Raw genomic sequence first — 16,468 nt, 5'->3', positions numbered from 1 at the left:
TGCGTCCATGTTGGGACCCATGAAGTGATTACACACAAACACGCGCATGCGTCCATGTGGGGACCCATGAAGTGATTACACACAAACACGCGCATGCGTCCATGTGGGGACCCATGAAGTAATTACACACAAACACGCGCATTCGTCCATGTGGGGACCCATGAAGTGATTACACACAAACACACATGCGTCCATGTGGGGACCCATGAAGTGATTACACACAAACACGCGCATGCGTCCATGTGGGGACCCATGAAGTGATTACACACAAACACACATGCGTCCATGTTGGGACCCATGAAGTGATTACACACAAACACGCGCATACGTCCATGTGGGGACCCATGAAGTGATTACACACAAACACGCGCATACGTCCATGTGGAGACCCATGAAGTGATTCCACACAAACACACAGGCGTCCATGTGGGGACCCATGAAGTGATTACACACAAACACGCGCATGCGTCCATGTGGGGACCCATGAAGTGATTACACACAAACACCCGCATGCGTCCATGTTGGGACCCATGAAGTGATTACACACAAACACGCGCATGCGTCCATGTGGGGACCCATGAAGTGATTACACACAAACACGCGCATGCGTCCATGTGGGGACCCATGAAGTAATTACACACAAACACGCGCATTCGTCCATGTGGGGACCCATGAAGTGATTACACACAAACACACATGCGTCCATGTGGGGACCCATGAAGTGATTACACACAAACACGCGCATGCGTCCATGTGGGGACCCATGAAGTGATTCCACACAAACACACATGCGTCCATGTTGGGACCCATGAAGTGATTACACACAAACACGCGCATGCGTCCATGTGGGGACCCATGAAGTGATTACACACAAACACGCGCATACGTCCATGTGGAGACCCATGAAGTGATTCCACACAAACACACAGGCGTCCATGTGGGGACCCATGAAGTGATTACACACAAACACGCGCATGCGTCCATGTGGGGACCCATGAAGTGATTACACACAAACACCCGCATGCGTCCATGTTGGGACCCAAGAAGTGATTACACACAAACACGCGCATGCGTCCATGTGGGGACCCATGAAGTGATTACACACAAACACGCGCATGCGTCCATGTGGGGACCCATGAAGTGATTACACACAAACACACGCATTCGTCCATGTGGGGACCCATGAAGTGATTACACACAAACACACATGCGTCCATGTGGGGACCCATGAAGTGATTACACACAAACACGCGCATGCGTCCATGTGGGGACCCATGAAGTGATTACACAAAACCACGCACACAGGCGTCCATGTGGAGACCCATGAAGTGATTCCACACAAACACACATGCGTCCATGTGGGGACCCATGAAGTGATTACACACAAACACGCGCATGCGTCCATGTGGGGACCCATGAAGTGATTACACACAAACACGCGCATGCGTCCATGTGGGGACCCATGAAGTGATTACACACAAACACACACACAGGCGTCCATGTGGGGACCCATGAAGTGATTACACACAAACACGCGCATGCGTCCATGTGGGGACCCATGAAGTGATTACACACAAACACGCGCATACGTCCATGTGGGGACCCATGAAGTGATTACACACAAACACGCGCATACGTCCAAGTGGGGACCCATGAAGTGATTCCACACAAACACATGCGTCCATGTGGGGACCCATGAAGTGATTACACACAAACACGCGCATACGTCCATGTGGGGACCCATGAAGTGATTACACACAAACACGCGCATACGTCCAAGTGGGGACCCATGAAGTGATTACACACAAACACGCGCATGCGTCCATGTGGGGACCCATGAAGTGATTACACACAAACACACATGCGTCCATGTGGGGACCCATGAAGTGATTACACACAAACACGCGCATACGTCCAAGTGGGGACCCATGAAGTGATTACACACAAACACGCGCATGCGTCCATGTGGGGACCCATGAAGTGATTCCACACAAACACACATGCGTCCATGTGGGGACCCATGAAGTGATTACACACAAACACACACACAGGTGTCCATGTGGGGATCCATGAAGTCATTACACACAAACACGCGCATGCGTCCATGTGGGGACCCATGAAGTGATTACACACAAACACGCGCATGCGTCCATGTGGGGACCCATGAAGTGATTACACACAAACACGCACACAGGCGTCCATGTGGAGACCCATGAAGTGATTCCACACAAACACACATGCGTCCATGTGGGGACCCATGAAGTGATTACACACAAACACGCGCATGTGTCCATGTGGGGACCCATGAAGTGATTACACACAAACACGGGCATGCGTCCATGTGGGGACCCATGAAGTGATTACACACAAACACACACACAGGCGTCCATGTGGGGACCCATGAAGTGATTACACACAAACATGCGCATTCGTCCATGTGGGGACCCATGAAGTGATTACACACAAACACGCGCATGCGTCCATGTGGGGACCCATGAAGTGATTACACACAAACACACACACAGGTGTCCATGTGGGGACCCATGAAGTTATTACACACAAACACGCGCATGCGTCCATGTGGGGACCCATGAAGTGATTACACACAAACACGCGCATGCGTCCATGTGGGGACCCATGAAGTGATTACACAAAAACACGCACACAGGCGTCCATGTGGAGACCCATGAAGTGATTCCACACAAACACACATGTGTCCATGTGGGGACCCATGAAGTGATTACACACAAACACGCGCATGCGTCCATGTGGGGACCCATGAAGTGATTACACACAAACACGCGCATGCGTCCATGTGGGGACCCATGAAGTGATTACACACAAACACACACACAGGCGTCCATGTGGGGACCCATGAAGTGATTACACACAAACATGCGCATTCGTCCATGTGGGGACCCATGAAGTGATTACACACAAACACGCGCATGCGTCCATGTGGGGACCCATGAAGTGATTACACACAAACACGCACACACGCGTCCATGTGTGGACACATGTGCTGCTGATGAGGGTTGTAAACCATGTTTGCATATTTTGTTTAGTCTCAGCTTTGGGACAGGAACAGTTAGCATTCCAATTCAATGATTCAAGTTGCACTTCCTGGCAAGGTTAACACTGATTCCAACTCACCAGCGGTGCCGCCGACAGCCATGGCAGCGCTCATCTGCGCCAGGAGTTCGGGACTGGGCTTGAGCGCCCCGAGAGCGGCGACGATGCCCCCGGTCACTCCCATGATGCCCAAGGCGTTGCCCAGACGGGCGGTTTTCTGGTTGGACAGACCGGCCAGGGCGCCCACGCAGCACATTCCAGAGCCCAGGTACATCATCTGGCCAGAGGAAGAGACCAAGGAATGGTTTTACACAAGCAACATCTGGACAAACAAAAACCACATTCCCAAGGACGATTACCCGACTTTTACCGGATCACGCTTGCCCACCTGCTCGATGTTGTATCCAGAATGCAGCGCTGCGGCGTATCCGCCCACGAAAACGCCCCCCGGCAGCAGATAAAGGTAGTTGTACTCGGGGGGATCGGTGGGACGCTTGAACATGTCCAACATCTTCTTAGTCACCAGGAAGCCGCCTGGCAGCCAGAGACCAAACGTGAGTCACCAGAGGAAGGCATGCGGTTCTTGGGGTGTTGAGCTTTGGAGCCAACACTCAGGGCACTTTGAATGAGCCCTATTATGTAAAACCAACTTTTCGGACCTATTGGTACCCGTTTGTTTGTATTTGGGATCGGTATGAGTCCCAAAAATGTGAAGCTTTGCAGAACTGTTTATAAAATAATCCTGCCTTCTTTCATACTTCCGGGAAACAAATCGTTTGGAATTTTCACCGTTAATGATGTCCACAGATTATCATAGAGATTTACCCAAAGTGCTAGACGAGTGCCTCAGGCTCAAAACTTGGTACCTGACACCTGCTAACTATTAGCATGCTAACATTAGTGCGTTAACTTTTTAGCCAATTTTGTAGTTGAACGCCCCAGACTCATAACTTGCTATTTGACACGTACTAACAATAAGCATGTTAACTTTGGCATGCTAACATTAATGCGCTAACTTTTTAGCCAATTTGCAGCCGAAAAACCTCAGACTCATAACTTGGTACTTGAAACATGCTAACTGTTAGCATGCTAATTTGAGGACGCTAACATTAGTGTGCTAATTTTTTGCCAATTTTGCATTTGAACGCCTCAGACTCATAATTTGGTAATTGACACATGCTAACACTAGCATTCTGGCAAGATATTTTTTAGGCCAAACACCTCAGAGTCATACGACTAAATACTTGACACATGCTAACTGTTAGCATGCTAACTTGAGGACGCTAACATTTGTGTGCTAATTTTTTGCAAATTTTGCATTTGAACGCCTCAGACTCATAATTTGGTAATTGACACATGCTAACACTAGCATTCTGGCAAGATATTTTTTAGGCCAAACACCTCAGAGTCATACGACTAAATACTTGACACATGTTAACTGTTAGCATACTAGCGTTACCATTTTAACATACTACCATGAGCATGTTAAGTTTTTTATCAAATTTCGCAGCTAAACACTCCAGACTCATAACTTGGTACTTGAAACATGCTAACTGTTAGCATGCTAACTTGAGGACGCTAACATTAGTGTGCTAATTTTTTTGCCAATTTTGCATTTGAACGCCTCAGACTCATAATTTGGTAATTGACACATGCTAACACTAGCATTCTGGCAAGATATTTTTTAGGCCAAACACCTCAGAGTTATACGACTAAATACTTGACACATGTTAACTGTTAGCATACTAGCGTTACCATTTTAACATACTACCATGAGCATGCTAAGTTTTTTATCCAATTTCGCAGCTAAACACCTCAGACTCATAACTTGGTACTTGAAACATGCTAACTGTTAGCATGCTAACTTGAGGACGCTAACATTAGTGTGCTAATTTTTTGCCAATTTTGCATTTGAACGCCTCAGACTCATAATTTGGTAATTGACACATGCTAACACTAGCATTCTGGCAAGATATTTTTTAGGCCAAACACCTCAGAGTCATACGACTAAATACTTGACACATGTTAACTGTTAGCATACTAGCGTTACCATTTTAACATACTACCATGAGCATGCTAAGTTTTTTATCCAATTTCGCAGCTAAACACCTCAGACTCATAACTTGGTACTTGAAACATGCTAACTGTTAGCATGCTAACTTGAGGACGCTAACATTAATGTGCTAATTTTTTGCCAATTTTGCATTTGAACGCCTCTGACTCATAATTTGGTAATTGACACATGCTAACACTAGCATTCTGGCAAGCTATTTTTTAGGCCAAACACTTCAGAGTCATACGACTAAATACTTGACACATGTTAACTGTTAGCATACTAGCGTTACCATTCTAACATACTACCATGAGCATGCTAAGTTTTTCATCCAATTTCGCAGCTAAACACCTCAGACTCATAACTTGGTACTTGAAACATGCTAACTGTTAGCATGCTAACTTGAGGACGCTAACATTAGTGTGCTAATTTTTTGCCAATTTTGCATTTGAACGCCTCAGACTCATAATTTGGTAATTGACACATGCTAACACTAGCATTCTGGCAAGCTATTTTTTAGGCCAAACACCTCAGAGTCATACGACTAAATACTTGACACATGTTAACTGTTAGCATACTAGCGTTACCATTTTAACATACTACCATGAGCATGCTAAGTTTTTTATCCAATTTCGCAGCTAAACACCTCAGACTCATAACTTGGTACTTGACACATGCTACTGGTTAGCAAACTAACTTTAAGATGCTAACATCAGTGTGCTAATTTTTTTGCCAATTTTCCAATTGTGCACCTCAGACTCATAATTTGGTAATTGACACATGTTAACACTAGCATTAAGGCCAAACACCTCAGAGTTTAATAACAAAGTAATTGACACATGCCAACTGTAGGGGGACGGCGTTGCGCGGTTGGGAAAGTGGCCGTGCCAGCAATCTGAGGGTTCCTGGTTCGATCCCCATCTTCTACCAACCGAGTCACGTCCGTTGTGTCCTTGAGCAAGAGATTTCACCCTTGCTCCTGATGGGTGGTGTTTAGGGCCTTGCATGTGTGTGAATGTGTGTGTAAATGGGTGAATGTGGAAATACCTTGAAGGTAGAAAAGCGCTATACAAGCATAACCCATTTACTAGGGGTGTGGGAAAAAATCGATTCGAATACGAATCGAAGACGTTGTGCGATTCAGAATCAATTGTCATTTAAAAAAAATTGATCTTTTGTTTTAAATCAATCCAACAAACCACTACAGAGCAATACCATAACAATGCAATCCAATTCCAAAACCGAACCTGACCCAGCAACACTCAGAACAATTGAGAGGAGACACAAACACCACACAGAACAAACCAAAAGTAGTGAAACAAAAATGAATATTATCAACAACAGTATCAATATTAGTTATAATTTCAGCATAGCAGTGATTAAAAATCCCTCACTGACATTATCAGTAGACATTTATAAAAATAATAAAAAAGAACAATAGTGTCACAGTGGCTTACACTTGCATCACATCTCATAAGCTTGACAACACACTGTGTCCAATTTTTTCACAAACATAAAATAAGTCGTATTTTTGGTTCGTTTAACAGTTAAAACAAATGTACATTATTGCAATCAGTTCATAAAACATTTTCCTTTACAATTATAAAAGCTTTTTTTTTTTTTACAAAAATCTACTACTCTGCTAGCATGTCAGCAGACTGGGGTAGATCCTGCTGAAATCTATGTATTGAATGAATACAGAATCCTTTAGAATCGGAAAAATATTGTTTTGTAATCGAGAATTGAATGGAAAAAAATCAATATATCATCGAATCGTGACCCAAGAATCGATAATAAATCGAATCGAGGGACACCCAAAGATTCGCTGCCCTACTATTTAACATTTACACATGCTTACACAACTAGCATTCTGGCAAGCTAGCTTTTTAGACCAAACACCTCAGAGTTTTATAACTAAGTAATTGACACATGCTAACTGTTAGCATACTAGCATTACAAATCAAACATACTAACATGAGCATGCTAAATATTTTAACCATTTTTGCAGCCAAACAACTGAGGTTCTTAACTTGGTACTTGACACATGCTAACTGTTAGCATGCAAATTTTAGGACGCTGGTATTAGGGTGCTAACTTTTTTTTTGTGCCAATTTTGCACTTGATCGCCCCAGACTCATAATTTGGTACTTGACACATGCTAACTTTTATCATGCTACCTTTATATGCCGAACACCTCAGTCATATAATTAAATAACTGACACATGCTAACTGTTAGCATACTAACGCTACCATGCTAACATACAAACATGAGCATGCTAATGTTAGCATGGTGTAAATTCCAAAGGGCTGGTTTGGCGGACGTATGAAGGAAGGCAAGATCCTTTTATAAACATCTTCACAAGGCCTATTTTGAAATTTTCGGGATTTGTACAATACATGTAAGCAGGTCCCGATAGGGGAGGAAAGTACTAATCGGGTCCGTTTAAGACCTTAGGCCACACTAATACCAGATGAAAACAGCCCTGGAGGATCTCTTCCGGAGGGAAGAGTGAAAATAAGTGTAGTGGTGGACTCACCAGCGATGTTGACCGATGAGATGAAGGCGGCGAGCACGGCCAGCGTCTCCGCGGTGTTTGTCGGGGTGTAGCCGCCCCCCATGAGGGACAGACCACCCACGGCTGTCAGACCTGCATCAGTACGACAGTTTTAGTGTCACAAAAGCCGACAACACGCAATGAAGGCACACAAACTTTTCATATTTCAAGTCTTCAACACAGGTTAGTTTTACTTCCCCGATTTACAGATTTTTCTTGTCTTGGAAATGTGCACAATAACTGTACCTAGAACAGTCCCGATGGTCCTTTTCCTCTTTGGGCCACTGTTTCCAAAACTAATTTGCAACGTGTACTTGTCAGACCAAAGAACACTTTTCCACTTTGCATCAGTCCATCGAAACACTTCGGGCCCAGCGAAGTGTTTCTGGGTGTTGTTGATAAATGGCTTTGGCTTTGCATAGTAGAGTTTTAACTTGCACTTACAGATGTAGCGACCAACTGTAATTACTGACAGTATATATATATATATATATATATATATATATATATATATGTATATGCATATATAGAGATATATATTTACACACACACACATATACATATATACACACACACACACATGTATATATATATATATATATTTATTTCAAAAGTAATAAAAAAGGGCAGAACCTAAAAAAGGAGTCAACATAAAAGGCCTGTTTGCCAATAAAGAAGTGAAAAGTGTCCACGTTGGCTGCCACATCACCGCTCTGATGTCTAAATGAGCCAAAGACCACCATGACCCCTGAAGATCACAACTGGTGTGTTACTTCCTACCCTCAGCGTGGTTCCTTGGGGGTTGATCAAAGTGGTGAGAACACACACGTGCAGCGACCTCTGAACCCTCTTACGTGTTACACAACATCTTTTACCTTTTTATTAGCACCCCAGGACTTAAATGTCAGTGGTGTCTCATTTGTGTGTGTGTGTTTTTATATATATATATATATATATATACACACACACGAATATATACATATTTACTGAATATACGTATATTTACTAACTACATATTTATATAAAGTATATATATATATATACACACATACTCACACACACACATATACATATATATTTACTGAATATATATGTATATTTACTGACTACATATTTATATACAGTATACTGTACATACACATATGTATATTCACACACTGTACATATGTATATATACTGTATCCATACACACACACTATATATATATATATATATATACATATATATATATATATATACACACACACACAAATATATACATAATATTTACTGAATATATGTATATTTACTGACTACATATTTATATGAGGTATATATATATATATATATATATATGTATATATACATACTCACACACATATATACATATATATTTACTGAATATATATGTATATTTACTGACTACATATTTATATACAGTATACTGTATATACACATATACACACGTATATTCACACACTGTACATATGTATATATACTGTATCCATACACACACACTATGTGTGTGTATATACATATATATATATATATATATATATATATATATACACACACACACAAATATACATAATATATATATATATACATACTCACACACATATACATATATATATAATGAATAAAAATTTATATTTACTGAATACCTATTTATATACAGTATACTGTACATGCACACGTACACACACATGTATATACACACATACATATGTATATATACTGCATCCATACACACACACTATGTATTTATATATTTATACACACACACACACACATATATATATACATATATATCAATCAATCAATCAATGTTTACTTATATAGCCCTAAATCACTAGTGTCTCAATATATATATATATATATATATATATATATATATATATATATACATATATATATATATATATATACATATATATACATATATACAATATATATAAATACACACACACACACACACACACACACACACACACACACACACACACACACACACACACACACACACACACACACTCAAACACAAACACACAGTATATAACAAAGTACTGATGCAATAAAACAACAGTATTAGTATTGAGTGGACGCTGCACACCGCTCACCTGAGATGGCGTTGGTCACAGACATGAGCGGCGAGTGCAGGGCGGAGGTGACGCCCCACACGGTGTGGTACCCCACGATGCCCGCCAGGCCGAAGGTCGTGACCATCTGTGCAAAGGCGGCGTTGGGAGCTGCCAGACCTAAACCCAGCAGTGTGGCGATGCCTGCGAGGGAAGGAGCAAGACTGAAAACACAATATTCTACAGAGACTTTGGTACATGGACCACTAGTACACTAGAACAAATACTAAATCATTAATTATTATTGTTATTTTTGAAAACAAAATAAAAAAATTAGCACAAATATTTAGCATTTTAACTTAAAATTGTCATATTTCTACCATTGCTGTCATTCTTACTAATAATTTACATTTAAATAAAGAAAATAACAATCATTTTAAATATTTTTACTAAAGCACTTGCTCTTTTTTTTAAATAAGTGTTCACTGATAAGTAACATATATTTACTTTAAAATAAAAATGTAAGAAAATGTATTTTGAATTCAAATTAAAAAAAAAAGTGTCATTTTTATAAATATTGTTGCTCCACTCACTAAAAATCAATTTATATATTTTTTAATTTTAAAATAAAATCAAAATCAGAAATGTCTTAATTTTAAATAATATCTTAAAATTAAAAAAAATTGTTTTAAATTAAAAAAAATTAATTTGAATTAATAGGAAAAATAAAAAGTAACAAATAAAAACCTTTTTTTTTTAAAGTGTCATATTTTTACTAATGCTATCATTCTTCTGACTAATAATTCATTTAAATTAAATTTTAAAAATTAACAATTATTTTAGATTAAAATTAAACGTGTCATTTTTACTAAAGCAATTGCTCTTCTCACTAAAAATGTGTTAATAATTAGATTTATTTTGAATTAAAATGACCACTAGAAAATTACAACCAGTACACTAGTGGTTCATGGACCACGCCTAAGAACTAAAAATTCAAACACAATGTTACTGTTCAAATTGTGTGTAATATTGCAGGGGCAAAAAAATATTACATATTTAATATTAAAAAAAACCTCTTCTATGTTTTTAATGAATACTTGGGCCCACTAGGCTACTGTATTTTAATGTTGGTCATTATAGTGGCACTTGGGGCCCTTTTGCTTATTGGTCAAAAAATAATATTGAATCAAAATCGACGTAGTTAAGAGTCCAATTAATTCATATCAAATGTAAAAATTGCATATTTTGTGTTTTTGCCATAAAATAACAGTGGTTTCTTTGACAAAAAAGGCATAAAACAAACAAAAAAACTTACAAAATAAGAGAAACTTATAAATCGACAGAGCTTAAGTTGATCTCGAGCAGTGATTCTCAAACGTGGGCTCCACCTAGTGGTAGGCCCAGGATGCACTGAATTGAACATTCAAACACAGTGTTACTGTTCAAACTGTGTGTAATGTCACAGCAGTCAAAAAATATTAAATATACCTATTAAATAAAACCTTTCCCTTGTTTTTGATGAATACATAAGTCCAATAGGCTACCGCATTTTAATCCAAGTGTTTTCTGGGGTGCTACTTGGTGAAAAAAAGTTTTCAAAACCATCGCTATCGAGGAATGAAATGCATCCGCAGTGATTTAGCTACTTCTAAATCACTAATCCTCGCATCAGTGGCAACAAATAAAGTACGTTTATTACAAGTAACATTATCACTGGAGGACGAGGAATAGCTCCACTTCACACCAGAAGATACAATAGCTCACCGGCGTCACAATGTAAACAAACGCCATGGGTGGATCCACACCTTACATCCACTGTAATGATGCCAAGTACGATACTACTATGATTGCATCGATCTTTTTTAGCATTACAAAATCTTTTTTCCTTTAAAAAAAAAGATATATTATGATTATAAAGTCAGTAAATATGTCCCATGACACATGAGGACTTTGAATATGACCAATGTATGATCCTGTAACTACCGTATTTCCTTGAATTGCCGCTGGAGCGCTAATTATTTTAAAACCTCTTCTCACTCCGGCGCTTACCAAAGGCATGTGGTAAATTTAGGCCTGCGCTTAAACATTTGAGTGTGATGTAAGCACATTTAATCAAAAAAAAGGTTATTATGGTCTAACCTTTACTTATAAATGAAGTCCATGCGCAGCTCCTTCTGATCAAAAGCATCGATAACTTGTTTATAGAAGTCTTCCTTATCTTTCTTCGGTTTTAAAAGGCTCTCTGTCTCGATGGAGATCTTCCTTTATTACCTCCTGCTTCGATTGAAAGTCCAGTTTAGAAAACTGTTTTATTTTAGATATGTAATCCTCCATGTTAAAAGTGCAAGTGAGAGGAAAAAAACAAACAATCGCTGCTCACTCTTGCTGCTTGTTGTCACTTCTTCTGCAGCCGAGTAGTCGCAAGAAGGATCACTAGGAGGCGGGAGTCATTTAATGACTCATATTTGACACACGCAGCTACGGTATATTAATAAAACATAGCTGCGCACTGTTCTTTTCAGCATATTCAATAACTTGGACCTTAAATCCTACTGAATAGCTCTTAATCTTCTTCCCTTTATGCGATTTCAAATGACTGAAATCAGCCTCCTCCATTTTGAAAATGATGACAGGCGAAGTGTCACTCGAGACGTGACGATTTTGACCCGGCGGAAATTCTAGGCATATGCTAATTATTTGGAGAAACAAGTTTCTAGATTCTAGACATGCGCAAATAAAAAAAATACTTTGCGAAACGAGTTTGACCCGGCAGTAATTCTAGGCAGGCAATTCAAGGAAATACGGTACTTGGTATCAGATCGATACTTAAATGTGTGGTATCATCCAAAACTTATGTCTAGTATCAAAGAAGAGAAGAATAAGTGATTATTACATTTTAACAGACGTGTGGATAGAACAAAAAATAACTAGAAATCGACAGAAAATGATCAAGTCGAATAATAATCCTTTTTTACAGCTGTGTAGAAAAGAATAGGTGTATAAATACTGCATACGTCAGCAGACTAATTAGGAGTCTTTGTTTGTTTACTTACTACTAAAAGACAAGTTGTCAACTTTATTAAAAGACTAAATGACAATAAGAAACATATCTTTCATGTACCCTGAGATCTTTTGTTCAAATAAAGTCAATAACTACATTTTTTGTGGTCCCCTTTATTTAGATCAAGTACTGAAAGGTATCGAAATTCATTTTGGTAGCGATAGCAAAATATCGGTACGTGGACAACCTTAGCACCCAGTAGCTGCTACCACTTCAAGCACTTTTCATTTCCCACGTTGGAAAACAAAGCATTGAAATTTCCCTCATTTCCTGCCAGCATGGGGGGGGGGGGCCCACAGCAGTTTATTACCCAAATGACTCAATTACACGTGGACGCTAACGAGCAGGTAAGCGGCGCCTGGCGAGTGGGTGGCGCTCCCCGGTGTGCTAGTGGACGAGGTGTGATGGGCAATCACGTGCATGTGGCGCACACTTGCAGCGTGGTCTGTGCGGCACGGCGGACGGGAACCCACTTCAAACAAACACTCGGCGTGACGCCGCTTTCATGTGGCACACTTCCTGACACTAAGAGGGTGCCCGTTTGGGCCTGTGACACTTCACACATTCCAGCGCTGACCCCAAAGAGGGGATGCTTGACCTCCCCCGCCTCTCTGATGCTGACCCCGACCCCAATGTCCGCGCTTACGTAGACTTTAACGCCCAAAGCGCGCCACCTTTGGTTAGCGCATCGCAGGATTACACACACATGCAAAACATAGCCCAGTCACAGAATTAAATTAAATGTATTTGTTTATTTAATTTTTTAAATAAAACTGATTTAAATATGTTAATTTATTGTACATTTAAATTTTTTTTTTCCATTCAATTTAAAAGGAATTCTAAATTTACATTTATTTTAAAAGAAAAAATAAACACAGATTACCATTATAAATTAAAATAAAAAGTTGTAACAATTACAATTAATTTTGAATTACAATTAAAAGTGTACATTGTTTTATTAACGCAATTGCTCTTCTCAGTAAAAATCAATAAAAATAAAAAAAATCCGAAATTTTCCAATTAAAATATATTAAAATTAAAACAAATATTTATTTTTTTTAATTCAAAATTATTTTTGATTTTAATTTACAGGAAAAATACTTTATAATTAAAATGAATATAAATAATTATATGATTAGAAATAATAAAACATAAAAATTATTTGAATTTAAAATCAAAATAATTTTTATTTTACAATTACAATTAAAAGTGTACATATTTTTATTATTGCAGATGCTCTTCTCACTAAAAGTCTATTATATTTTCCCCAAATGTTATAATGAAATTAAAATCAAAAATTTCTCAATAAAAATCAATATATTAAAATCAAAACAAATTCATTGTTTCAAATTCAAAATAACTTGGAATGTTAATTTACAGGAAAAATACTTTATAATTAAAATGTATATAAATAATCATATGATTATAAATAAATAAAAATTAATAAAAAAATAATTTTAATTTTAAATCAAAAAAAAAAAAATATTTCGCTTTTAAAACTAAAATTGTCATATTTTTACCATTGCTATCATTGTTACTAATAATTTAAATTGCAATGAAAAAAAATGAACAATCATTTTAAATTAAAATCAAGTGTCATATTTTTACCAAAGCGATTGCTCTTTTCACAAATTATTCATAACTAACATAAATTTACATTACAATAAAAATGTAACAAAATTAATTTTACATTCAAATTTAAAGTGTCCTTTTTATAATGTGGTTGCTAAAAATCAATTATTATATTTTTACATTTTAAAATAAAATCAAAATCTGAAATTTCTCAATATATTAAAATTAAAACAAATTTATTGTTTAAAATTCAAAACAATTTTGAATTTTAAAAGAATAAATAATAATTAAAATGGATTTAAATAATCCCATAATTAGAAATAATTAAAAACAAAATAAAAAGTAACAATTAAAAAAATGTTTGTTATTTAAAATAAAAACACAAAAAATAAAAGTGTCACTTATTTACTAATGCTATCATTCTTTTTACCAATAATTAATTTAAATTGAATGAAAAACATAATTATTTTATAAAAAAATAAAACGTGTCATTTTTACTAATGGAATTAATTGCTCTTCTCGCTAAACATGTATTTACTTATACATTAAAACAAAAATAAAAAATGTAATTGAAAATTAAAATTAAAAATGGTGTTTTTAAAAAAAATTTAAATTCAAATAAATAAGTTAACTTTTGAAATTAAAATTACAAATTTAACAATCAAAACTAAATTTACATCAAAACAAAATGTCATATTTTGACTTTCGCGATTGCTCTTGCATGTATTTACTTTTAAATTAAAGCTGCAAGAAAAAATCTAATAAAAAACTTATTTTAAAATGATTTAATTTAACAATCAAAACTACATTTACATCAAAACAAAATGTCATATTTTTACTATCGCGATTGCTCTTGTATGTATTTACTTTTAAATTAAAACTGCAAGAAAAAAATCTAATAAAAAAACTTCTTTTAAAATGATTTAATTTAACAATCAAAACTACATTTACATCAAAACAAAATGTCATATTTTTACTATCGCGATTGCTCTTGTATGTATTTACTTTTAAATTAAAACTGCAAGAAAAAATCTAATAAAAAAACTTCTTTTAAAATGATTTAATTTAACAATCAAGACTACATTTACATCAAAACAAAATGTCATATTTTGACTACCGCGATTGCTCTTCTATGTATTTACTTTTAAATTAAAACTGCAAGAAAAAATCTAATAAAAAAACTTCTTTTAAAATGATTTAATTTAACAATCAAAGCTACATTTACATCAAAACAAAATGTCATATTTTGACTATCGCGATTGCTCTTGTATGTATTTACTTTTAAATTAAAACTGCAAGAAAAAATCTAATTAAAAGAAAACGTATTTTAAAATGATTTAATTTAACAATCAAAACTACATTTACATCAAAACAAAATGTCATATTTTGACTATCGCGATTGCTCTTGTATGTATTTACTTTTAAATTAAAACTGCAAGAAAAAATCTAATTAAAAAAAAACGTATTTTAAAATGATTTAATTTAACAATCAAAACTACATTTACATCAAAACAAAATGTCATATTTTGACTATCGCGATTGCTCTTGTATGTATTTACTTTTAAATTAAAACTGCAAGAAAAAAATCTAATAAAAAAACGTATTTTAAAATGATTTAATTTAACAATCAAAACTACATTTACATCAAAACAAAATGTCATATTTTTACTATTGCAATTGCTCTTGTATGTATTTACTTTTAAATTAAAACTGCAAGAAAAAAATCTAATAAAAACTTCTTTTAAAATGATTTAATTTAACAATCAAAACTACATTTACATCAAAACAAAATGTCATATTTTTACTATCGCGATTGCTCTTCTATGTATTTACTTTTAAATTAAAACTGCAAGAAAAAAATCTAATAAAACAACTTATTTTAAAATGATTTAATTTAACAATCAAAACTACATTTACATCAAAACAAAATGTCATATTTTTACTATCGCGATTGCTCTTGTATGTATTTACTTTTAAATTAAAACTGCAAGAAAAAATCTAATAAAAAACGTCTTTTAAAATTATTTAATTTAACAATCAAAACTACATTTACATCAAAACAAAATGTCATATTTTTACTATCGCGATTGCTCTTCTA

General features: G+C 36.3%; 1 protein-coding gene across 1 annotated transcript in view; it reads right to left on the bottom strand.

Moving 5' to 3' along the window:
• Positions 1 to 16,468, bottom strand: part of nnt (nicotinamide nucleotide transhydrogenase) — a 75,111-nt gene that overhangs the window by 26,121 nt on the left and 32,522 nt on the right. The window contains exons 11-14 of the mRNA XM_061907754.1: positions 9,780 to 9,941; positions 7,663 to 7,773; positions 3,461 to 3,606; positions 3,154 to 3,349 (exon numbers count right to left, since the gene is read on the bottom strand). Coding sequence (XP_061763738.1) covers positions 3,154 to 3,349; positions 3,461 to 3,606; positions 7,663 to 7,773; positions 9,780 to 9,941 — 615 coding nt within the window. The remainder of the gene's footprint in view (positions 1 to 3,153; positions 3,350 to 3,460; positions 3,607 to 7,662; positions 7,774 to 9,779; positions 9,942 to 16,468) is intronic.

The sequence above is a fragment of the Nerophis ophidion genome, linkage group LG08, assembly GCF_033978795.1.
Source record: "Nerophis ophidion isolate RoL-2023_Sa linkage group LG08, RoL_Noph_v1.0, whole genome shotgun sequence".
NCBI lineage: Eukaryota > Metazoa > Chordata > Actinopteri > Syngnathiformes > Syngnathidae > Nerophis > Nerophis ophidion.
Note: the sequence above shows the minus strand (reverse complement) of the source record. Positions and strands in the feature narration are given on the sequence as shown.